The sequence below is a fragment of the Malurus melanocephalus genome, unplaced genomic scaffold (assembly GCF_030028575.1).
Source record: "Malurus melanocephalus ecotype Western Australia unplaced genomic scaffold, MMel_1.1 scaffold_503, whole genome shotgun sequence".
Taxonomy (NCBI): domain Eukaryota; kingdom Metazoa; phylum Chordata; class Aves; order Passeriformes; family Maluridae; genus Malurus; species Malurus melanocephalus.
Window position 1 is genome coordinate 461,311 of NW_026623735.1, and position 26,463 is coordinate 487,773.

The following is a 26,463-nucleotide window of genomic DNA, read 5'->3' on the forward strand; positions in this document are numbered from 1 at the left end:
AAGCAACCAAAAAACCCAAAACAAAAACATAAATAATCCCAAAAACTCAAGAAACAAACAAAGAAACAAAACCCAAGCAAACACCAAGAAAGCTATTACTGCTACTACTATTGCTACTACTACTACTTTAAGGTAGTTTAATATTAGCCTTTTTGTCATAGGAGGTTTTATGTGGACTTCACTTCAAAAACCTGAATTTGGGGAGTAACTCTTAACAACTCGTAACGTAGAAGAACCTTAGCACTTACATTTCACTAAGATAACTAAAATGAGGAACCAGAAATGCATTAGGTTTGACTGTAAGTCTTTATTTGTCCCAAGGAGCGAGTAGCATTTGCTTACTCCGTGGATGGGTTCAGGTWCTGCATACTAGATGTCCAAAACAATTCCTTGCAGAACAAATCTTCCAGGCATACCTTTTCCTGCACCAATTGGAATTCAAGTATAAATATCAAAATCAAAAAAATTACTAGAAAGTGAATGCACAAATTCAACAAATACAGTAACATGATTTAGTTATTACTTGTTACTTGATTCTGCAAATGCAAAATTGCAAGTTCTCTGTACTTTATTGTACATGTAAAGCAAATCTCACAACAGAACATTTCAGTGACACGTTTTAAGTCCCTCTTGCTTTAGGTTTTTATGGTGCATCTCTATTAGTTTTGAATGACCTTTTTCTGTATCGTAGTTGTGATTCACAATGTAAGTATTTTTGCAAATGATTTTACAAATCACAAATTTTGCAGATTTTTACCTTACATAGTAAATTACCATTCTTCAAACTTGAGTTTAGTTTTTCTAATACTAATCAATAACTTGCTTCCTTGAAAGACACTTTTGCTCCCATCTTTATTTTGCCATGTAGTAAATGGCAACCTTACTTAATCAAGAGGTGTGGCAGTGCAATTTCATCCTAGTATGACAAAGTTCAAAGATTTTCCTGGATTACTCTGTTACTAGCATCATACACTAGATTTCCTTTCAGGAAACTAGTTTAGAAAGTGGATAAATGTGGATGATAAATGAGTAATGGGGGAGGTATGAAAAATACTCTTGACACCTGGAATGGTTATTCATTAACTTTCCAGACACACTAGAAAAGTGGAAAGAGTGTTCTGCCGTGGAGGAATCTGCTGTTTTGCACCAGACCTCTCTGCCAAATTGGAGAAATTGAAGGATATACTCACTCCATATGAATTTTTCTGCACAACCTTTGTGTTTCTGTGTTTTTCATTTTTCTTATCTTTAGATGCTAATACAGAAATTGCAGGGTCATTGGGTTTGAAAGTACAAACAAGACACAGAACTCTGGAGAACCATGGCATTTGATCTTTGAAAACCATGCATGAATGCATTCTGCTATGAAAACCCCGAATTGCAAAAATCATTTGTAGTAGGCTAGAGAGATATTTGACAGATTATGTGCAAGTACATACATGTGTGTTTCATTATTTGATTGCCTTAGGAGACTAGTGTTTAGGTTGGCAGATCTACTTACTAAAAGCAAAGCTCTTTGGCTGGCAGGATTACAGAATGCCTGAAGGAGAGAGTCCAAATACTGAGAGCAAAAGAGAGGGAAAGTATTATGTGCAGAAAGCATGGGGAAGCTATAAAGCCAGCAGGAAAAAGTAGACTTAAATGTGATTCCAGTTTGTTCTGTTGGGCTCAAGTTGATAGCCATGCAGAAGTCAAAGCATGAAGTTCTCTTATTTCAATATAAAGTTAATTTTCTGTGAAATACTGTGTTTTCTATCATGCTAAGTATTATTTGGTTACCTGTTTGCAGTTTGTCAGAAATCTTTAATCCATGCTTATTTTCTGACTCAAATTATAAAAAAAATACAAAAGCAGCTTSTTTTGGAGGTTTACAGAGCACTGTCAGACTGCGACGTAAGTGGACACTATTATAGGCTCTGAAATTTTGTTCTTGTCCTTATTAGCATAATGCAAGACTATTGACTCTCAGTATATGTAAATTTCTGCATTCAATTTTGTGATACATGATTTGTAGCCATTCTGGGGGGAAAAAAAAGTAAAACCCCAACCCAGTCTTTATACATACGAGTTTAGAACAAAACTGTCCTGCAAGGTTTTGGAAGCTGCAGCCAAACAAGAGTATGTGTATTAAGAGAAGTCTACACCTGTGGCCTTACACTTTCTTGATGGAGTTGTATTTCTTCTCAACCTCAGGCAACATAGATTAGCGTATTCACTTGGTTCTTTAACTTGTTCACTCSTAGCTGAATGCCTTTATAGCATAACCAGCCTCCTTGCTCTGTCTCCTAAGACTTYGGGAGCGAGGTTTGAAATGTGGGAAACTGACTGGGGAAAAGCAGACATGTGAAATGAAAAAAAGAGAAGCAGAAGGGCTGGCTCCCCTGAGAGATCAAGAAATAAGCTATTAAAAAAAAACCCAAACCACAAAAAAAAACAAAAATAAAATGGAATTTCCCTTAAAATAAGACCAAGGTTTAGATGATTGTTTGTACTGATATCTCTAAATTATTTTAGAGGCTACTAGTGCCACATTTACTGTGAAGCACTAGAATCCTTTGGGAGATAGCAGGTTTGGCAAGAAATGGGCTCTGGTGGTAGCATAGCTGAGCTTAAGTGAATTACACTAGCAGTCTGCTGCCTCTGCCATTTTTGAGGAGCTTTATCTTGTAAAAGCTTCAGTAAAGTTCTGTGAAGTTGCCACATCTGAGCTAATTAGGATACGAGTTTTTCCAGCTTCATGCAGGCAGTTCATGTGAGCTGTGCTAAAAACCAAGGAGTCATATGCCTGTTAAAAAAATCAGGTCAGTTTCAAATTAATATATTCCTCTTCCTCCTGTTCTCGACAGGGAACTGGTGTTTTTGGAAGGATTTTCCATCTGGGAGTCAAGTGAGATATCCTGTGATATCCTTTTTCCTTTTGGCATGGCCGACATTTAAATAAATAAACAATTTGAAAAGGTTAAATGAAATGAGGAAGAGGTGTTCCCTTCTGCTAGGGCCAAATAAAGGTAATTGCTTCTTTCTTCTGGCAAGATGACCAAGGGATTCCTCTGGAGCGCAATAACAAAAGAAACATAAATGTGAGACTTCCTTTTTTTCCCTTCTCTCTCACTCTCTTCCCCCCATTTCCCCCACTGCCCTGCACCCACTAGGACAGCAGTTAAACAGCAATGATATTCCTGGCATTCTGACACAATAGCAGCCAATTCTCAGTCCTTGCTGGCCAATGTGGAACAAGGCTTACTCCAGCCAACCAGCAGCCTTTCAACCTCACAAACCTCCCCCCATTTCTTAGTGAGTCATAGCTAGAAGGCCTTTTCACATGTTTAATCACATCTTGTGCAGTCAGGAATGTATTTTTACTCTTTTATTGCATCCTATAATCAACATTCCAAGTCAACTGAGTGATTGTTGCTTTAAGCTYTGTACATACTTGGAAATTGAGATAGATGTATGGATAGATCGTGGCGCTGTGGATATGGATGGGTTAGAAAACCATCTAWCTTTATTGGCAGGAGAAGGATGGTGGAAAAACTGGTTTGGGTGTTTTGTGTGTGACCTCTGGAAGATCTGTACACTAGSAGCAGTTAAATATTCAAAACATTAGTATTTCTTGACATTCTCATACATATACTCTAAGTCCTCTAAGTTCAGAGACCGCACTGATCCTGTAACCCATTAATTTTCCACAAGGAAGCTGGAGAATATCTACAGCACATTGCACTGTGCTGGAGTAGATCAGTGTAGAGCAGCTGCTGGGTAGCAGAAGTAAGGGAAGGAAGAGTGTTTTTTGCTCATCTCTTGGGACTTTGTAGAGGGTCTAAAAAGAGCTTCTGCGTCCCTCATTTATTCCATGAATGAGCTCCTTTTATTTGATCCACCTGAGCTAAACATTTTATCAGTTCTTAACCAGATTTACACTTCCAGTTTTGCCCTTCTGCAGCTTACATTTTCCAAGATCACTTACAAAGTGTTTCTTCAGTTACTTCATCCTGTTCCGCTCAGTCTCACTCCTTTACAGCATACTGCTAGTTTTCAAGGGGAAGACTTTTTTTTCTTTTTCTTTAGACCACAAGACRCTCTAACATTGTAATGTTGTGAAAGTATTTCTTAGGTTTGAAGTGTTTGGGTTTTCTTAGAGAGGCTTTGTCTCTTGCTTTTGGTCTCTTTGCAAATGAATGCTACCAGTGCAGACTGAAATCCTGTTCCATACCTTCTTACCCCGACTTCAGTTAATCTTGGGCATGCAGATGGTGATGTAAAAACAGCCAGTTTTTCATGAGCACCATCTTTGCTGTTATTTTAAATATTCTTGTACACTTCCTATAAACAGGTTTTGCACTATATGAATGTCATAACACGGTGTGCTGGTTAGTATACAAATGAAATTAAGGTCTTTTGCCAGTTAAGTTAGTTAACCATGATGGCTTGGGAAAGGTTCATGACATTCATTTSTCACCGTAAGTACTATGGTCTAAATTAAAGCTGCTTCAGCAGTGGAGTGTGAACAAACAATGATTTATGAAAGAGGGACCTCCAAGTTGATGCATTAAGTACATGTACTTCATATTGCATGACATCCTTTTTGTTTAGCATCTTGGTAGTGTGAAATAYATTGTAGTAAAACGTAACGCTGATATTGCTATGCAGAGAAATCTTGATAGGAGAATGTTATGGGTCAAAAAATCTTTATTACATACAGACTTAGAATTTTCTTCTTCATCTGGAGGTAAAGACAATGGTGGGATTAACTCTGTGTAGATTCAGTCCAGGATTTTCTTAATAATGTTGCTTTTGTATCTATGTCAGATCACCCCATGGTTTAATAGCTGTAAGGATTAACCCAGTTTTACTTTCTTACAAGATTGCCTTTCAGCTTTGCTGTATTCTGTTGCTACAGCTTCAGCTCTAAGCTTTTGCTTTTTTCTCTTYTTTTTTTGAGAGGAGAAAAAATGTTTGATTTGGAACATTTTCATTTTTTGAATAAAACTCCTGGTGCTGGAGAGCCGTTTGCATTTTGTTTCTGGGTGACTGCTATACACTCATTATTTTTAATTTTCTGTGTACTTACAAATGTTTCCCATAATTCCCAAAAGATGAAGGAGCAGTGTTGACTTTTATCTGTCAGCAGCTTCTGCCTKTTCTTTTATGTAAATCTTCCAGATCTAAACAACTTGACTACTCAAGCATAGTAGTACACATTATCTTTTTCTTGCAGTTGTGAAGAACCTATTCTATTCCTSTAGATTTCTTGCCTGTGGATAGTTTGACAGGAATTTGTTGGCATTCTTCCCCCATTAGTTTCTCTACAGGAAAAAGGTAGCAAAACAAAACATTCTTTCAGAGAAAACAACATACTGCCCTGAATTTTTATGTATTATGATTATTGAATAAAAAGAGAATGCTTTAAATGTGCTTCTCAAGCAGAGTTACTATCACAAACCAGTAATGGCCTTATGTAAGAAATTTTATGTTACTGAAAAAARAAAGGACACAGCAATAAGGAACAAGGATCCTTTACACATGGGAGGTCATTCTCAACAGTATTCCAGCAACCTTGGTATCTCACAGAGGTTTATCCACAGTGCTTCTTGGTTACAAAGATCAAATACTCCTAGAGCGTCATTTCTTTGTACTTCATTTATATGTGGAAAGGGAATTGAGGTTAGTAATCTTTGTAGGATAGCACCAGACTACTCAGAAGAAAATACATGTCAGTATGTTTTAAGTAGAAATGGTTCCAGCACATGAACTTGCTCTATCTGTTAAGTTTATCTGATGGAGGTCATTGAAATAATCTCTCAATGACTTTCTACTGGCTRGCCAGAATCAAAAGTTTTAAGTGCCTCTTGAGATGGACATGAACATTCCTCCCCTTAAAAGACAAGCAACTGCCTCTCTCCTGTGTGTCTAAGATTTCCAGGAAAAAACAAATAGATATTTCCTCTCTCACTTGCTAGGAAGAGCCCAAGAACAAATTGTGGACCCAAGTCCAAATWGTGGACTTTTACATGGAAAGCAATGTTGTGATGAGATAATAAAAAATTCAGGTTTGAAGAGGAAAATAAACAGGAGAATATAAGCCTCCTGTAATAATATAATACACGCATGACCACGTGTCCTTGTACAATCTGCATAATATTCCAGGTACTAAATTACTCAGTTCTTCAGCTGAGTTTTGTTCCTTGCAAGCTCTAGTCTTCGTGCACTGAAATGGGTATTGTAATTTCACGGGAAAAATTTTGTGTCATTATGTGAAAAGAGGCAAAAGCATGAACKGAAAGGTATATGCAACCTTCGTTCTGTGTGGTCTTAAGTTTTGAGTGCTTGACCTTGGTGATGGTCTTATGCTCTTATGATGCAGTTTTGTTAATGTGATTGTGTAGCATAGCAGGCATTAGAGGGAATTTTGCTGCTGATTCCTTACAGAGAGATTGTAGCAAAAATATTGTGTAAATGTATTAACTTATATCCAGTCACTTTAGAATAAATGGTATTTGTACTAAAGTTTCACTGTTGCTTTATTAAAAAAAAAAAGTCTAGAGTGCAGAAGTTACTAGAAATCATGGCATAAATATCCTTGGGAAAGATGAGGTAGTTCGTGGGAAGGCAGCTGGCATCAGTTCTAAGGGAATGCTTAGTTAATCATAATACCAGTAAGGGAGGGTTTGTTTAGAGAACTATCAAAATTTTGTCTAATAAGGACTTCTATGGATCRCTACTAAAATCTGGGTGTTTAATGGCAGTAATAACACTGAAGCACTGGGAACTTGATAAGTAAGTCACAAGATGCAGCTGCCAGTGGAATGTGCTGTTTGTCTTCACGCCAGCACTATCCACACTACGCTTGAACATTCAGTGTTATATATTTCCCTTCTTGATAGCATGCATGGTTTCATGCCAAGCCACTGCCAGAGGCTGGAATTGTCAGTTAGTGTCTCTGCGGAGAACTGAGCAGGCTGAGTTACTCAAATTCTTGCAGATCTCAGCTCTTTTCTAGTCCTGGAACAGCAGTCCTCAAGGGACAGGAGGCAATATAAYAAGCCTCAACATCCAGCTTCTTGGTTGTCCCTGTCCTGTTCTTTCCTTTCTGTCGTCTCTGTCATCATCTCCTTGCATGTGATAATGCAGTAACTTGGTACCTACATCACAGTTTACCTCTCACCTGCTAATATCTCTCTGACTGAAAACTGCTGTCAGGGAACCTGCAGATGTCATCAAGACAGGAAAAACAGGTGTTGGCTTATTAAAGTATTTTTTTCTCTGTCCCAGCAATCATGCTCTGAAACCCATGCTGGCTTGTTCTATTTAGGGACATTAACCTGTCCTTCCATTTAAAGTGTTGCGTGTAGGGAATGTGARAACACTACTACTGCTATGCTTCTGCATGTCCCACAGGGCTTCGGGTGATCCCTGAGAGTGACGGGTAAGAAAGAATTACTTGCCAGTCTGCCACGCCTGAGAAAAGCATGGGAAGCCTCGAGCTGTGCCAATGCTTCTGACCACGTGGGGGAGGTGAGATGCTCCACTCCTGGGAGCCCGCAGTGTCAAAGCCCCAATGCCAGCCTGCTTGGCTTTCAACTCCAGTGGTGTCTATCCCAATCCCAGATCTGTTCTCCTCAGCTTATCAAGTGTCCTCTCCACTTACAAGCAGAAAGACATCATTTACTACATTCTTTCTTATTTCTTACTTTACTCTGTCTGTTTATCTCAGAGAAGATTCAAATAAGCAGGTGGTTTTCCCATCTCTTTCTTGGTTTTATGCATGGCATTATGTTACAATGTACTGAGGGCCAGACTATTGTACTAAGTTGTTTTTTTTTTTTTTTTGTAAGAACAGTACTGCTCATATTTTCTAATCATGTTAATAATAGTTGTAAATAGTTGCAACCATTTCAAGCCTTACATTCAGTTGTTCGGAAAAGGAGTATTGCAAAAGCTCACCCATAGAGGGGAGTAGAACACTGTTTTAACTACAGGCTGCTTTTTAAAAATTATCCATGCTTCAGATGAAGCCAACAAAGAACATCTGTTGTCTTAATTATAGCTTCTATTTCTAAGAAGTACGTTCTGTAGCAGATGAGAAAAGTGTCTGACAGCTCATAATTCATAAAGTTACTGAGGTTTAATCTGATAGAATATTATGTACAGAATTCCTTCCCAGTACAGACATTATCACTTCCCTTTCAACTGATGATAGAAATAGGGCTTTATGAAATATTAAATTAATAAGTGTGAAACATGATTATCAGCCACTATTAAAAGTATTAAACTGTTACAAAGGAATATAGTACTCTATACTATGTTGCTTTATGGTTTTGTTTTTCTGCTTATCTCTACAACTAAACTTTCCTCAAGATAGACACAGTCTCTTTATTCTTTGTCTCCCTACTTTAATTTTGCTTTGTCTTAGAGGAATTCTTCATTGATTAATGCAGCAGCTCTAGGACAAGTATTCATTTTTGGGACAGAGAAGGGTAAAAAGATCCTGTATTTCTTTCAGAGAATATGCACCTTATGAAGTAAGATTTTCTATATCAAATCAGAGCTTTTTTTTGCCTAGTCCTGGCATCTATTCTTTATGGATTATTTTCTTATACTAATCTGTATTAACAAGAGCTTGTTTCTCCCCTTTTCACATAGTTGCTCCTTGTTCTCCTTAGCCCTGAGAGTGCAGCTGGCACAAMTTCATAAACTGGGATGAAGAGAGGAATTAGTTCTCCTGGCCCCCCAAAATTCCTTTCATTGTCACCACGCACATGATACTTTTATCAATCTGAGCATTACTCACATGTATGTTGATAACCCTGGGGAGTATCTAGGCAATTGGTCTCAGTTACAGCATTGATTTATGTAGGTAACTATGTCTTTTTGACACACTATGTGTAGCTAGAATAAAGTGAAGTAACATCCAGTTTTTATTCTGACCTTCTCAACTTTAGTGGGTTGGACTTTAAATGTCCCAGTCTTAATATACATGTGTTTTTCCTTCTGAAAAAATGTCTGCCTTATTCTGTTAAGTGCAACAAGTTTTGCACCTGTTTCTGTAAAGGTCAGTTTGAAATGCCCTTTTTCAAGTTTACAGGCTAGGTTGTTAGTACCTACCTTACACAGAGGAATCTGGAGATGYTGATTTTCTTTTGGGCAGAAAACTGGGACTGATGAGTCAGAAGGCCATGCTCGTGAGAGCTGCTGTTGTCATCCTTTGGAAAGAGCCCCTTGGAAAAGTTGTTGTCACTCAGTGTTGGTGATGTAGGATCACAGCAGAAATACTATAAAAAGATATTTGAAATCTGAAAGTATGTTGCCAGAATACTGTTTAGCTGTGAGGGTTAAATGATGTCACTAAGATGCCCTGGGAAGGCTTTATTCTGTTCTGCTTTATTCAGATGTTTCTCGATTGAAGACCAAGTGAAAAGCAAAGTGACAGCAGAGGTGATAAACCATTTCTCAGTACAGATCTGTATTTCCTGGCTAAAATCTTCAGGGTTATGTTAACAGAGAATATCTAAATCCAGTTGCTGTGTTGTCCTCCCTTTCATACCCAACACCTACTGACCAGTGGAAGGAGCAGACTGTGCTGGGTGCCTAGTATTCAAGGATTATAAAATGGTGGTATTTTCATTCAGCTTTCCAGTTGTACCCCAGCCATTTAAGGTCACTAGCAAGCATTTTTTTCCCTATTGCTTTTCATAGCTGTGGGGTCATTCATATCACAATAAATCTTGAGTCTCACAAATTTTTCTGCCTCCATATTAAAGGATTTCTTGTGAGCCCAAAGACTGGTAGTGTTGGGCACGACAACTTTTTTCTCTAGTGCTGCAATAGTCTTTACTTGTCATCAGTTCTCCTGAATCTAGTCTTCTCTAGCTGCCAAGTCTTCTGTGATATTCGAAGTCTGCAATCTGCCTGACTGATGACATCTCACAAAAGTAAGAAACAAATAATAATTGACAGACTTATCAAACTGCTTGTAATGATGTGTCAAATTCAAGGAAGCTTAAATCTCTTTCATATTTTTCTATGAACGGTGGTGTGTTTTAAAATCTTTCTAATAAAACCAGTACTGGAGGTGGTTTAGCCTTGAATAGCTCTCCCTCCTGACACTAAGTAGTGCTTTCAGCCTCTAGTAGCAAACTAAATAATCTCATGGCATTAGGGGCTAAGTAGAGGTATTCTTCTCTACCAATCGTTGCAGCAGAATTTACTATCTTTTGCAATCACTGATCTATCTGAGACACATAATGGCATTGACTTTTGTCTTCACTCTCACCTTTTTGTCTTTCATCTTTGCTCAGTGAAAATATTTTGCTAATGGCAGTTGGGCAGTTCTGAACATTATTCTTTTAGTAAATACTGTTAGGTTAWCTGAAAATGCAAATGTCAGGACAAGGTTACGGTCTTCAAATCTCAGAGTGAGTTTCTGTTTGRTATTTAATTGTAATACCAGACTTATCTTCTGTGTTGGTCTGACACTGAACCCAAAGCATGGATCTCTGCAGAAAAGAGAATGTCTCCATATGGTTTAGAGTTTGGAGGTTTTTTTAATTCATACTGTTGTACTGAAACTTTTTGCAGGAGCTCACTGCTTTTTAAGACCACTGAGAAACATGCAGTGGACTACAGAATAACCTGTCACTAAGAGTTGGAAGTTTTGTSTCAGTAAGGCTCCTTTCATTCGGATGTATTGTGAGCCTCATGTGGCCTGTTCTTCCCCAGCTGATTACAGCAGGTGCTGASGGGGCTGCGATGGCTGAGGCTCAGCCTTTGTACCAGCTGGCTACACAGGGCTGTGAGAAGCCTCAGCTTATGGCATCATCTGTGTGGCAGTACCTTCAAGATCCTTTCTAGAATCTGAACTTGTGTTTCTGCAGGCATGGCTTTTGGTGTGCTCCCTGCGTGCTCTCCTGAAGCTCTGCTATCTCTATATGGGCGTCACTAGCAAGCCAGCACCCTGCAARAGTACATGTGACTGCTCTGTACACACCACTGCCTGAAGGGCTCTGCAGAACAGCCAGGTGCACAGTGCCCTCTGCACAGTGCCCTTGCTTACAACACATCTTGACTGGAATTCAACATTGTATACTGACAAACAGCTGAATTCAGTCATTATTGATCCTTATTGAATCCTTATTGAATGTTGGATTCTTTTTCAAGGAAGATAGGTGATAATAGTGGAATGTTGTTTGAAGTCCATTTCCCATACCTAGTAGAGTACATAACTGTTGAAATAATAGTATTTCAATCAAGAAAGCAAGCTCCTGTGTTTCCCAGAATTTTCAATAGCAAGCATGGTTGTTGAACTTTGTAGGAAACTCTCCATTGTCCATAGCTTGTAATGATACTGATGGTGCCACTGGCAAAAGTATTTTAGATGCTTTAGCAGCCATCGTTTCTTTACAGTTTGTTGGCTGATCTTGTTGGAGCATTACCGCAACTTTCTTGACCTTGATCTTTACCTTTGCGTTTCTTCTTCTGCATTAGTTAATATGCTTATGTTTAATATAGTTGATTTAAGTACTGGTAAAACCTTTCATGTCCGGACTCACTGTATGACTTTCAAACAAGGAAGTGTGTAAATCTATAGAAAATCATTAAGTTAGTGGGTACAACTTAAGAAAATCATTAAGTTAGTGGGTACAATTGCATGCATAAAGGATATATCAGCATGTACCATATATATTGTGATAATCTTAAGACTTTCTAAAACAGTAGACTTTTATGTAGGTCAGTATTGTCATCAGAAGCAAGATGTGTGCACAAACTTAATGCCATTTCTGGAAAAAAAAAGATCATTCATGGAGTAATAGAGTTAGTATATAGTTCGTGTAAGTATTGAGAAATTAAATTCCCTTTCATGGTGTGTACTGCACAATTTGAGGGGTTTTATTATACATGTTTTTCAATTTCATTCTTCTAGCAGTAATKAAAGGTATGTCTCAGAAGCATCTGAAGCCAAATTGAAGCTTTAAATTTCCACTTGTCATTGCCAGGTACTAAGTCTATATCTTTTTACTGAGAACCCTTCCAAAAGGTGCAGCTGTGTACTGGTTTCATCTTGCACTTTGTAGCTGTGCTGGCAACCCTTGAATGCAAGGTATGCTCTCATCTCCCACACACTGCCATTGCCTCAGAGCTGTTCAGTCCTGTCTATTACAGGGAGAAGGAAGAAGTTTTCAGATTGGTGAGAACCCTCAGATTTGTGGTTCATCTCATTGGTTCTCACTGTGGCAAGGTAAAAATAGAGCTAGTGGAAGATCCAGCTTTTATCAAGTGCCATCAGAAGCTTCCTTACTATCTGAGGACCCTCTACTAGACCTAGAAAGAAGACAGTTTTGAGAATCATTATATTTTGAAGACCCTGGAATTTAAACAAAAAAGAATGAAACAGAGGAATTTGGGGGGAAAAGTACTGCTTTAAGTGAAAGACTGATACAGGATTTTAGCAAAGGGATCTACAAAGTTGCTCAAATCCTTTAGAGTGGACTTGGTTCTCTAAACGGCTGTGCTGTCCTACAGTGTTCTTCAAAGAAAAAGATTATTTTGAAATCAGGTACTAAATGCAGGCTGCATGTGAGYTTTTCTTCAGCTGTCTTTACTAAAACTGACCTACATAAAAAGTTTTCCTTTCCCTCTGTAAATTGTAATATGCATGCTGGATTTTCTTCTAGAACACCTAATGTAGAATCAGGCCTTCTTTAATCATAATCTGTGTTCTGACTCCGGGAGTAAATTTTGGTTTTCTTTTTTTCTATTTTCTTTTTTTTTCTTTTCAGAAATTAGGTGTAGTTTTCTTCAGATTAGCTTCTGAGATTCCTCTCAGCAGTTTGAAACTGAAGTGCACTGTTCCCAAGTAGGGCTGTCTTCTGTATAAATGTRATAAAGGGGCTTCGGTTCTCTGAGTATTGTTAAGTTTCTGGGGATTTTTTTTGACTATGTGTGTCTTGTGAGGCTTTTCACCTTTAAATGAACAAAATTTTCTATTTTGTGCAAAAGTTGGGAAATTTGAAGCAAAAATTTGCTTCAAATGATGTTGTGTGAAGTATGATGCTGTGTATTATATTGGAGGCAACACAATTAGTAAGAAATCCTAGAACAGGTGGGAGGTTAAGTGATTTTAATTTGTTCATGCTATCTTCTACATGCTGATGAAGTAAATGGTTTTCTTATATGTTGCTGAGCATCGTGACTATGTGACTTAGATGTTTTCTTCTGTCATTGCTGTGTTGCTAATAATTGCAGGGCTTTTGTCCACCACTGTGTCATTTGTATCTTTTTGATGTACTGCTTATACTCACCAGTGTGCATAGTAATAAAAGAGAGGTGAATATTGTGAGTTTTCAGTCAAATACACAAGTGTTTTACAGACTATGTATTTATGGAATAAATTGTTATTCATTTGTAGTCGCACGTCATATCTAAAAGTTCAGCAATGTATTTGGCTATGTAAGTTTCCAGTTATGGAAAGGAACAAGATAAAGAGAGGAAGAGACATCAGAAGTCCTTTGGACACCTAAAATGCACCTTTTAGGGTAGCAGAGAAGTTTTGAAAACCTTTCCTTTTAAGCAGTGTGGTGTTTTCTTTGCATACAAGTGTTCTGTAGATACATCATGGATTTTTTGTGTAAATATAAAGGGAAATGTATGGCTTCCAAAAGCCTTTCACTTCAAGTAAGAATATTATTGATTGATGAATGCAATGGAACAAAGATACCAAGTAACAGACTGTGATACAAACCTAGTTTATGAGCTAAWATTCTGCTTAAAGTTTAGATTAAAAGCATCGGGCATCAAAAAAGATTGCAGGAAGAGGCCCTCTCTGCTTAGGTAATTTAGGTCTATACCACCSCATTCTTATGTCCCATGGACACCAGCTGTTTGCTGTACTGTCTTATTTTCACCTTGTAAGGAACTTCTTCCCAAACTGACATCTTCCCCTGGCACTGGGTTCTCCTCTTTGCTTTCCTTGAACTACATCCTTCATGTAGAAATTGAAAAATCCCTCATCTATATCAGTTAAATTCAGAATTGTTTTTCTAAATACACCTTAATGMTAGGTATTTGTATGTCTTGCCGTCATTTCAAGGCAAAATTTGATTAATGGAAAACACAGTTTTCTGCTGCTCAGTAGCCTGGACGGGTCATGCCTGAATGGACAGGCTGTCCCCTGATAAGGTTCAAATGTCTGTCACTTTTGAATTTTGTTCTCTCTGTATTCTTYTTTGTCTCTTTCCTTCATTTCAGTTTAGGTTGCTGACAATGGCTACATGCTGCTTCCAGCTGGAATTAGGAGATGAGCAACTTTGTTCAGAAATTATGCAATTTTGTTTCTGTTATGAAAGAGGGAGAAACTTAATGTAACTAGCCACCTAAGGGACCAGAAAATTACTTTCATAGGTAAAAATATGTAATCTCTTTCCTTAAAACCTGTTCTTCCTCTGCTACCRTGTAAGGGATCCATTTTAAGCCCKTAGCATTCTCTTGAGCTTATTAGCATCTCATAGAGTATTTTCATAGCATTCCCTTTGATTTTTCTGATCTTTCATTTTTTCTTTCAATAGATTTTGTCCACATCGTAAGCTTGATTCATAGTTTGGAGTTGAAAGGAGCTATTTGATCTGAATATTACAAATCAGTTGGTCTGTATTTTAGTATGCCTTAGCAGAGGCTGCTTGGAGTGCAACATTTGCCATTTGAGCCCATCTTGTGTTTGATGAGGCACATATAAAAGAGACATTCCAAATGAAATCTGAAAGGCATTTGAAGATGACAAGAGTTGAAAAGTCCATTTGCTCCCTGAGTAACTTGTTCTGAAGTAATGCATTTGTATAACGTGCCTTCTTTGAATTTAACTTTCAATTGGAGGGTTATACCAAGTCAGCTATCCCACAGAATTTTGGAGTTTATTATGTCTACTCATTTTCCAGCTCACAAAGGTTCCACTGAAGAAAGAACCTATCCTCTAAAAAGCTCTGAAGATAATCCTTGGTTACAGTGCTGTCTGCAGTCTTCTGTTGCATTATATGAGCTTAGTTTTAGATTCTTGTTTATTTTACCCAAGACTTAGAATGAAACTAGCATATAGGCATGTTACTTGTCCTTTCAGAGTGTGGATTGGATTAGAACTCTTTTGCTCTGCAGGAATTGCTCTTATTTGCCTCAAGTCATTAAAAAGCATCAGCAGGGCTGAGATCTGCATAGGCAACTCTTTTGAAATGCCTGCATTATTATTTCCTGGGCCTCCTAAATTAAACTRTTATGACTAACAGATGTTTTTCTAATATCCTCAGTTATGAATGGATTAGAAAGTATTCCATCATTATGGTAGCACAATTTTCCTTCTTTTTGCAAGTATTCTTCGCTTCTATTACTGTTTTCTAAATAACTATTTTTTGTTGTCTTTCATTTCACTCCTCATCTCTATACTTCCAAACGTCTGTCCCTTCYTTGCTCTCTTACTGTTTTTCAAATTTGTGCTGGTTTTGGCTGGGAAGGAAGTAATTGTAGTAGCTGTTTTGGGGCTGTGTTTTAGAGTCATGCTGGAAGCAGTGCTGATAGCCCACGGATGTTTTAATTGTTGCCTAGCAGAGCTTATAAAGTGTAAAGACCTTTTCTGTTTCAGACCCTACCTCACGAGTGAGGACTGGGCATGCACAAGGGGATAGATATCTGGGGACATGGGGATTGCTGTCAGAGGGATGTTCCACACCACAGAGCACTGTGCTCAGCAGTAAAGCTGGAGGAAGAAAAAGTGGGAGACGTACAGAGTGATGGTCTTGGCCTTCCCAAGTCAGCCTTTCCTAGTGATGAAACCCTGCTCTGCTGGAGATGGCTGAACATCTGCCTGCTCATGGGAAGCAGTGAATGAATTCCTTGATTTGCTTTGCTTTTGTGCATGGTTTTTGCTTTCCCTATTAAACAGTCTAAACCTCAAACCATGAATTTTCTCACTTTTACWCATCTGATTCTTGCCCTTATCCCACCAGAGAAGAGTGAGTGAACAGGTGTGTGGGACTTAGTTKCTGGCTGGGGTTAAACCACAGCAAAATTGTTTGAATTTTTATGAAGTTATGTAGTCCAAAATARGGTTAATTACCAGGCAAAATTGTCTGCTTTTTCTTTTGCAGTTGCTGTATATTTAATACTTTTTGTTACCTGAAAGTTTTTATTTAAAAACTCTCTKTTCATAATTTTCTGTTATGTTTTTTCTCCTTCTACTTAGTTATCCTCATAATTTTTTTCAGTCTTCGGAAAATAGGGTGTGTGCATGTATGCATTTATACATATTCATGCAGGCACCTGTGTGTATGTTTGTTTAAGAATTGCTCTCTGTTTGTCCATGGTGAGTTTAATTGAGCAGAGATCACCATTGCTTAGGCAACTTCTACTGCTTAGGYAATTTTTACTTCAGTGATTAAGCTTTGTTTATCAATCATAATCCATCAAATTGTTCCAGATGTTTCTGGCAGTAGTTTAATATCTTTATGTAAGCTTTCTTGTTTCCAAGTGCTAACAGGACCACTCCACAACTTTTGAATTATTCTTTTGGCAAAAAYTGTGTATTTAGAGATAGCTTTCTCTTCATAGAGCCAAAGCATTCCTTTATAAAGTATGCTGTATCCATGAAGAAACTAGATTGTGTGAAAACTGACTTTGTATAAAACCTGTATGAAGGTTCATTTGAATCTGTAAATGTCTGTTTCAAATTATACTATTTATTCATAACCGGTCCATGTAGAAAAGAAAATTCTTGCTTCCAGTAAACTGTATGGTTAAAAGTATAATGCTTGAAAATAGAAATGCACAGAAGTTCCTGAGCTTTTGTATGAGTGTGAAATATTTGTTTCTAACGCTGTTTCAGGCCTTTGTAAGTCTGTTTTACCCAGGGGATCAGGCACTACCAAACAGTTATATGGTTAGCTCCTTCATTTGGTGCACTTGGTGTGTGTAAATGTCTCAGACCAAAAGACTCTTTTTCTTTCCTTCCTTGCATTGTATTTCTGCACATCCATAGATGGCAAACTTCCACTGTTTTCTTTTCCTATGCAGTATAGAGAGTGAATCCAGGACTGAGGTCCCTAAAAGAAAATGCTATAAAAAATACAATTGTCATAATTTTTATTCCATTTTTTATTGCATACGGAGTTTTCTTGTATTGCTTGACAAATGGGATGTTTGTTCTGTWATTAGAAATTAACTGGTTGCATTACATGTCATGATTTTCATRAACAGTAATTGCATTCACCTGCAGCTTGTCTTACTTTTCTTCTTCCKTTTTTTTTTACAGCTTGTTCCCTTCCAGATCTTACAGAGCAGTTTGCACCTCCTGATGTTGCTTCACCGATTCTTATCAAGATAGTAGAGACAATTGAAAAGAAAGGTAGGCTAAAGAATGAATACAAAGGATTTTTGCTGCTTGTGTGAACCAAGAATGCAGAATCAGATCCAGAGCTGGTATGGCCACTTTCTAGAKCTGATAATGCATCACATTACGTACCATCCAAAATAATCTTAAGGTTTGTTGCCCTGGTTTCTACTCATTAGAGGCTATTTGGACTATAGGAGCAAAACCRAGCTTAACTCAAATGGCATTTAATGACTAATTTAAGTATTATTAAAAGGTAAGGTAGAAGGGTTTGGTATTGTTTTGGTTTTTTCTAACCAGTAAGCACCTTAAGTTGGTTATGGAAACTCGCATAGCACTGAGTTGGATATRCAGCTATACTGAGATAAAAAAAATCTTTTGCCCCAAAGCAGGGAAAAAAAAGAAAAGAATAAAATACTGAAAGTTTGTAAGAACTGATTTTATTCTTTAGGAGCCAATTCTTTATTGCTACTCTGTAGTTAGTCAGCCAGTGTTGCTTTTATGTTTTTTCCCCTCTCCTGCTTTCCTGTGTTGATGTCTCTCCATCCTTTTGAGGCTTTTCCCTTTCTTAGTATCTTCACAGTATACTATGTCATACTTCGTTTGCCCTATATCTGTTTTGCTCTGATGTTGCCTTCTGAGTCCCTGTCCATTCAGGGGCCTTAAACTGGGTAACAAGCAAAAGTGGTATTCTGATCAGAATCAGGCTGCTGTCCTTGGGGACATGGGTTCTAACATATTCCTCTGACATTTTGAAAGCATGTAAGCCTTTCCTGAAAGAGAAGGAGCTTGCTAATATCAATGTGAAGAGCCAGTATTTAAAACCAGTTTGCATAAGGAACTGCTGTTTCCTGGAGACACTGCTGGTAGTTTAAATCGTCAGTGCTCTGCGTCCCTGCATATGGTCTCTTTCCTTGTGTCTTCTCTATCTTCACTATTAGAGGAAAGTTGTAAATGGTATCTTTCAGGTGAAAAGACTTTATTGATGTCTTTTCTAATAATTCAGGTGGATTATTATCACATTATGTGACATATACAGATATTTTCTCTGATGCCAGTGTGAATCTTTTCCTGGTCCTGGCCTTCTACAGTTGGCCAGTGGATATTTGTACAGAATACATGAGACTACTGGTATCTCTGATCTTGCTTGGCCAGCTCATTCTGCAGACACAGCAGTTTGATTGCACAGTGAGGTGTCTTATAGCCTTATAAAGCAATCACATTCTGTAGTATGATAGGTGGAAAAATGTTGTTAATTTATTAGAGAAAATGGAAATGTGTTCCATCAGGGCAGCAGTCACTGAAATACTAATATGTCCCATCAATTCTGTTTTGAAGGTCTGGAGTGCCCAACTTTGTATGGGGCACAAGGCTCAAGCAGTGCAGTGGAATTAAGACAAATTTTTGAATGTGGTAAGTACAGTTCTCTTCCTTAAAGCGCTAGACAGATTTTGTGGTCAGACCACTCCCACTCATGTGCTGATTCTCAGTAATATGCTATTAAAAAGACATATATAAGTTTAAAAGTTTCTAAGTTTTGCATTTCATATGAGAAGTATTCTTCACTTTTATACATTGGTTTTTCTCATGGCTCCAGTGCATTTTTTTTCTAAGAATAATTATTTTAATCTCTTCATGTCCTCTTGCTTGTTCAAAGACTGACACTCTAGCTGTACAGAGAAAAACAAGATGTTTTGTTCAGATTCAGCGTAAAGATATACTATTCCTGAAAGGCTTCACTTTACTGTTTTGTAAACAAATAGCCAGTTGTTTACATACAGTTCTGTGTGTGCATTTTTTTCGTTCAGTAGGTGGGGTGGAAATAGCAGCCCATTATCTGTCTACCTGCTACAGAGTGAGACTGAAGTGAAAGAGACAATTGAATTAATATTGTAGGCTGAGTTCTCAGTAAAATGCAGCTACAGCGCTACATACCCATTCAAGTTTCCTGAAATAGGTTTCCTCTTCTTTTTTGGTGTGTGTAATTTCTACTTCAGGCCAGAATATACCGGCACAGCAGTGTTGTTTCAGTGTGAGAGTAGGCGGAGAGTTTGACCATGACTTGGCAAGCTGGGGTGCAGTGTGTGGCGTGAGCCTTCACTTGCCTTAAATACAAGGGCGAAAATGAAACTGGTTACATGCCTTGTTGCCGAAGGGACAAAGAAATCAGACTCACACAGTGAATTAGTGTCCTCATTTTTTATAATTGCAAACATTAACCAGTGAGTAAGAGATGATACTCTGAGATACTCTGAGATACTCTGTTCTTTCAAAACAAAAGAGCATTCTGTCCTATGCTGATTGTGGTAGGAGTGAAGACATGTATGTGTTCAAGCAGGGAGAGGAGGCATGTGGTGCTAACGGCCTCATGATAGCAGTCACATACTTAACACTGTATTTTTATTTTTCAGTCCAGATAAATCCAGATTTTTCATGTCACCAGAAAGATTGTATCTCTTCATTTTTCTGAATACTTTCTTAAGTCTCTAAACTGAGATATACTTTTATGAAAGGTTAATCTGTCTCTTGAGATCAAAAACTTGTGGTTTGCATGTATTCTTACTTAAAATGTAGTTAGGTTCAAGTAAAAAAAAAAGAGAACTTTACTGTTTAGTAAACTTTACTGTTTATCCTCCTTAAGATAGGATTAGGACCCTCCAGGACAGAGCTGGTGCAGTGAGTATCCTGGTACACAGATACAGTCTCATTTCCTCTGCCTGCTCTCTTTGAATTAGTAGAATGCTGGTTCAGAGGACAAAGTTGGCATTGATCTCAAAGTTGTGAAGTTGCATTGGTGTGGTTAAAATGCTCTCCATTTATTTATTAACTGTCTGTTAGCATCAACACAATGCCATCTAGCTCCAAAATCAAAGCTGGCTTACATCTGATCAATTCAGCTGATGGAAGATTTCAGATCTCTGTATGGTATTCACCCAGAGAGTTGCAGAGGAAGTATATTCTTACTCATGTATTTATTATAGTAGTTTGGGAGATACTTCAGAGAAATGGTCAACACTGAAGCATGATGTAACTTAGCTTATAAAAGAAAAAACTGCCAGTGACCAACAAAACTAATAAAAACTATTTTTTAACAATTTGTGGTTGGATTCTCTGACACATAATTGCTCTTGTAGAATTTATTCCCACACTGCAAGTTTTTTATGATCTGAGACATTCATTATGTCTTTTTTGTCATGCAAATTCTTTGGTGTCTGATAAGATTTGAGCTCACAGTGCTTGCTTTTCTTTGGGGAAAACTAGGAAGGTGGAGGAGCACTAAGTTTCTCACTGTCCCCTCTTGGCTGCCTTATTTCACAGTGTTTGTAGAGACACCAYATATCTCATTCCTCTACCTCCCTATCACCTTTATTTAAACTGGCCAAATGGATTCAGTAGTTATTTCACCAGGGGCCTGGCTAGATAGAATGTTGATCAGYATTAATGCCTCTAAATTCTTGTACCAAATATGGATCTTTTTATATACACTAAGGACTTTACTGTGCCAGAGTTTCATGTTATAGGATGAATCCTAATCTTTCTTTCACTGAGTAAGGATTTCTATATTTTCCGATTTTTATTTTCGGTTGTGATATGCTTACTCCAACACTAACAAGTAGTTCTGTGTGTTACGCTCTCAACCCTTATCCGAAGTCATAAACTATCCTGGAAGGGTATCAGGTTTTGCAAGATAAATCCCAACAGCTGCATAAAACAGCAAGCACACAGTTCTGCACGTGTATATTTGTTTCGACTTACTTACATAAATATTTACAGACTTGGATCTCCAAGATGTTAATCAAACTTAAAGCCATAATAGAACTAGCTCCCTGTAGAGAAGCTGCATTTGACCAAACCTCTGATTAGTTCTTACTTCTTACACAAAATATTTACACATAAAACAGAGACCTGTTAAAAATATTCTGATGTTCCCTGACATTGACAAGATGCATCAAGTCACTACCATTACTCTGAGTTCAGCCCTGAGCTGTGTGTGACAGAAGGCCACACACAGCTATGGAAACCATTTGGTTCATCAGGTGCCAAAGGACTGGGCATGGTGTTCAACTCTGTGTGTTCTTCATCTCAAAGATGTTTCTTGGTGTCTTACGTTCTTTCTTATGAATTGTTCCCCATAAACCAGATACAAGTTAGCAATTTTGGCATATTATGAGCTTGTGTCTTTTTTCCAGTTTCTAAACTCTAAAAAACATGTTGCTCTTTCCTTTTAGATGCCTCTTCATTAGATTTAGAGACATTCGATATTCATACTTTATCAGATGCTCTGAAGAGGTATATCCTGGACCTGCCAAATCCCATCATTCCAGCAGCTGTTTACAGTGACATGATTTCTGTAGCTCAAGGTATGATTATCACATTATTTCAAATGTCAGACAAAAAAACTTGTATTAGAATTCTGAATATCTGCTGATCCAGCTGTCACCCACAGAACAGCAAAGATTCTGCACAACCTGGCAGTATCTCAGAAGCCATAAATATACCTTTACCACTTTTGATTAAACCTGTTTCAGTTCAGATCTAGACACTGTTCTACTTATTTAGGTAAGCGTGATGGAAAATACAAGGGATAACACAGTTCTTTTCATTTTAGTAACCAGAAATGCTATAGAAGAACTGGGGGAAAAACCAAGGACTTAACTGTATACAGAAAGCTAATTTTTAACTTTTTATCAGTGCTGACAAAGTAAATTTATTAGAGGTCATGGAATGCTGTGTTACATTGGGGTTGCAGATTATGAAGTGAGAAATACGTGCTTGTGAGATTCATCATCTACGGTGGTCATTTCAAACAAGTACAGCTTATAAGCTTTCAGTACATGGKCCAAGTATTCTGTTATATATCTCAGGACAGGATATTGTTACTGGTAACCTTCAAAGTTAGAACAGCACCTGTGAGACTTATCTCGTGCATCTCAGAATTACCCAATCATGTGTGACACTAAACACAAGACAGACTTCTACCAGTACACTCTGAACACATTGTGGTTTTTACCAAAATGCGTATCTGTTTCCATTTGACTTTTAAATACTTGTTCTTTGCTCTTCCCTGAGCATTTCACTTCTTTTAAAAGCAGAAAGAAATCTTACGGCTCTAAAGAAGGACAGAATTATTTTTTCCTGTAAAATTGATGCTTCTAAAGGAGTCACATATAGTTTCATTTTACTTGAATGTTCCTGTGCTGATTTCAAGAACCGTCTGTTTTATCTGTTTGCTTGCAGAAGTGCAGAGCTCAGAGGAATATGCTCAGTTACTGAAGAAACTGATCAGATCTCCAAATATACCTCCCCAGTATTGGCTCACACTCCAGTATTTGCTCAAACATTTCCTCAGAGTTTGTCAAGCCTCCAGCAAAAATCTCTTGAATGCAAGGTCTCTGGCTGAAATTTTCAGCCCTCTGCTTTTCAAATTCCAGATAGCAAGGTATGTGGGTCATCTTACCATATATTGCACTGTAAATATGAATTAGTTATACAAAGTAAGATTAATTAAGTAATTTTTACTTTATTTCTGATGTGAGGGCATTGCAGTAAATTTTTCCAATATTTAAAAAATAATTTTCAAGTAAACTTTTGCGTTTCTCCTAGTTCTTACTGCCTAACACATCTCTTGCAGCTCTGATAATACAGAACACCACATAAAAATCCTAGAGGTTTTGATCACAAGTGAATGGAATGAGAGACAGCCTGTACCAGGTAAAAAATATCTTTAATTTAAAAAGTCATATACCATTGTTTTCTTAAATGTTAAAATTCAGCTTAAGGACAGTAAATGGTTGGGTTTTTTCCTTTTAAATCTAACTTGGTGCAATGCAAAAGTGCATAATCACAGAGCTAAGTAGAAGTTGTTCAYATGTTTCATAGTGGTGTGCATGCAATGTTCGTTTTATAAGAAATAGTATTTTTCTTTAAAATCGCTTTAGTGCCAGTAGTTTGTACAGCCTTAGGACTTTAATTCTCTTTCAGAAACAACATAAGGAATATGTAAGTTTTTTAAGACCTGTAAACTAAAAGAATGCATATCACACAGTGGTGGTGGTGGGAGTTAATTCTTGAGGTTTTGTTGAACTCTCAGTTTCGTCCCAGGCAACTTTTCTTGGATTTGCTATACCCTGTGGAGAAATTATTTACCTATACTCTTTATTTTATATTATTTTATAATATATATATTATTATTTATGTGTGTTTATTAATCCAGATACTCAAAAGCTTTAATTACTGATTTCAATAAATATTGTGAAAAATATTAAGAGCCCTTCCAGGAAGGCTAGATCCCACCTGTATTGATTCTGTAAGTTAGTGTCTAATTAAGTCAACAAATAGTAAAGCCCAGCTCTAATTTATGCAAAATTCCTGGATTTAGATCAAGTATTTGGTAGAAGCGAGGCAGAGTTGTTAACTGTGTGCAAAGGAAATTATTAATGCAGGGGCCTTTACATGTTAGCTGAAGGCAATTCCTTGCACAGCTTATTAACAGAGAATATCCTAACAAAAGAAAGGGTGAGCAGAACATTGGACAGCCTGTACCTTTCCTACCTCTCTAGTCAAAGCACAAAATAAAGTTCATGGCAGTAGCATTTGTTGCTTAAGATTTGAAGAGCTAGAACATGGCAGCAGAAAAGTACTTTATTTGCTGTATTTCAGGGACGCACATTGTGTAATCCTCTTCATTGGCTAGTGAAGGTTAGTTTAAAATGGCTAAATTTTTTGTTCCTAATTCTCTGCTTGAAGGCTTTTCTAATTTTGCCAGTTCTGTTAGTTAGGAAACTTTCCCTAACACCTTGTGTTCATCTGTTTTCAGCTTGATCTGTGGTTTTGTTCAATTTCATTAAAGTAGTTAAGCAGGCATTTCCAGAACCACTGTGTATTTTTCTTCCTAATGCTTTGTAATGACTAGGAGAGTCCAAACTTAGAGTATTTGTCCTATTTTAGTAAGAATCAGCAAATACGTRCTAATAGTTAAAGAATTATTATCTTTGTCACATGCAAAAAGCCTTAAAAATCAAAATTCATTCTAATAATCTAATGCTAAAAGCGTTTTTTAGAGTTACACTTTTTCAAATGCTTTGGAGTATGTAAACATATACGTATAGARGCCTTGGTTGGGAGATTACAAAGGTAGGGTCAACAGTTTCTTCAGTTTCAAAGTGAGAATTTTTTAAGTTGAATTTAAGAGATCGCTTGGTTGCACATCTGCCTGAATTGCTTCATGTGAGGAAGGTATAAAAGTGAAAGGTGTTGATGTTAGAACTAATGCTGACAAGGAATCTAGTAATTTTGAGAGTGTCATTAGGGTTGCTTGAGGAAAAGCCATTGTATCCATCCAATTTATATGCTTTGACACTACATTAGTAATTATAATTGATTATCTGGTTTTAATCTTAGTTGTGCATTAATTAATATATCATGATGCAGTAGTTTGCTTTGACAGTCCTATTATGATTTTCCATGTGATCTGTTACAAGAATAGAACTCCTTCCCATTGCATTTGAAAGTCCATCATGTCTAGGGGAATATTTTTTTAGTAGAACATTTGCACATGTACTAGTACGCCAAAAAAACCCTTCAGATACAAATTTTCAGGCTTCGTAGTGTCTGGTTAGCTGGCTCTGCCCTTAGGTCTGTAAAGAGTTTGAGTAATTTCCAAAAGTTKAAACTTAATAGAATGTTCTGCAAGTTTGCCGGATTAGGACATGAGTCCATTTTCCTCATCAATATAGGTCAGTGACCTGAACATCTGAAGTGGTCTGTTTTTACAGTTCTCTCAGATGTGTTTTTCTGAATTGTCATTTTTATTGCATGTAATGGTTTGATTTTCCATAAGGACTGGTTAGATACATTGTCATAAAAAGAAGATTCCAATAAAATATACCTTATTTGTCTGTAAGTGTTTTGAGCATTACAGTCTTTAATAGAATTTTACAAGTGGAGAATTTGAGAGGTTTCAAGCAGAAAGAATTTTACTTGTTGAAAATAACATGATGACAACTAAGTGGTAACAGGGAAGCCAGTGCTACAGGTTCCTTCTCTTTTTCACAGGCTTCCTCCCTTCTTAATTCTTTTTGTTAAGATGAGAACAGTCTATCCAAAGGAGGCTGTGCATGAAGTTCTAGTGGTGTCTTACCCAGAATATAAATACATTAAATGTAGTGTTAGAGATAACCAATCTGAATAGCAAGTAGATCTTTGCACAGCTGTGGTGTTTTTTCTTACCACATCACCCACTGTTTCTTACCTGAAAACAATAGAAAGTAAGCAAGTAGACCTTACATCTTCCTGTATTTTAAAATTTGTATCTTAAATAACGTATCTTCAGTTGGACATCTTTTAGCTAGAGTGATGCTTTTTGGATGCCGTTAGACAAAAAGAAGAGTTACTTCTAGAGCATTACTTGATTTACCCATAGAACAGTTAGATTGGTGGTTTTTGTCTGTCATGGTGTTTATCAGCAGGCTACAGATTCTAGTTTGTGGATTAAAATAGTGCTTGGTCCTRCATGAAAGTACTAAAGTTAACAATATCTATTCACAGAATTATAGATTCTTATGTAGTAAATGAAGACAAAGAAATGTTGCAGGAGAAATAAGGCTGGAAAAAATTAGATCTGTCTTCTGATTCTTGTCTCGTTTTTCAAGTTCATCAGTAGGAGAGCCAAAAGATGGCGGTGGGCAATATAGGTGATTTTGCATCCTGTCTGAACATCTCCAGCTTGATGAACAGTTGATGAACATTCAGAAACAAAGTACAAATGTGCTATTCAAAATGGTACTACTAGAAGACAATACCTGTATTATAATAATTATACAGATTATAATAAATAACTCTGTTTATGTCTCAGTATCACATATCATACAGACTTGTGAAGGTAGATACTGGAAAATMGGCTATATTAGGCTATATTTATAGGTATAGAAGACTGGGGTGGTTTTTTCAGTTAATTGTCAGGGATCTTAAAGGCTCCTGGTTTTTCTGTCTGGAGGCGGCCTGCCCTGGATGCAGATCTCAAAACTGCCTGTGGGGCAGTAGCTGCTCTGGGAAACAGCGTCAGTTTAGCACGCATAGCTGCGAAGGCAAGTCATACA

The 26,463-nt window shown here is 37.3% G+C and overlaps 1 protein-coding gene across 1 annotated transcript in view; it reads left to right on the forward strand.

Annotated features, from left to right (window-relative positions):
* Positions 1-26,463, forward strand: part of LOC130582513 (phosphatidylinositol 3-kinase regulatory subunit alpha-like) — a 56,318-nt gene that overhangs the window by 16,416 nt on the left and 13,439 nt on the right. Inside the window, exons 3-7 of the mRNA XM_057381266.1 lie at positions 17,288-17,380; positions 18,704-18,778; positions 21,595-21,726; positions 22,604-22,805; positions 22,998-23,077. Coding sequence (XP_057237249.1) covers positions 17,288-17,380; positions 18,704-18,778; positions 21,595-21,726; positions 22,604-22,805; positions 22,998-23,077 — 582 coding nt within the window. The remainder of the gene's footprint in view (positions 1-17,287; positions 17,381-18,703; positions 18,779-21,594; positions 21,727-22,603; positions 22,806-22,997; positions 23,078-26,463) is intronic.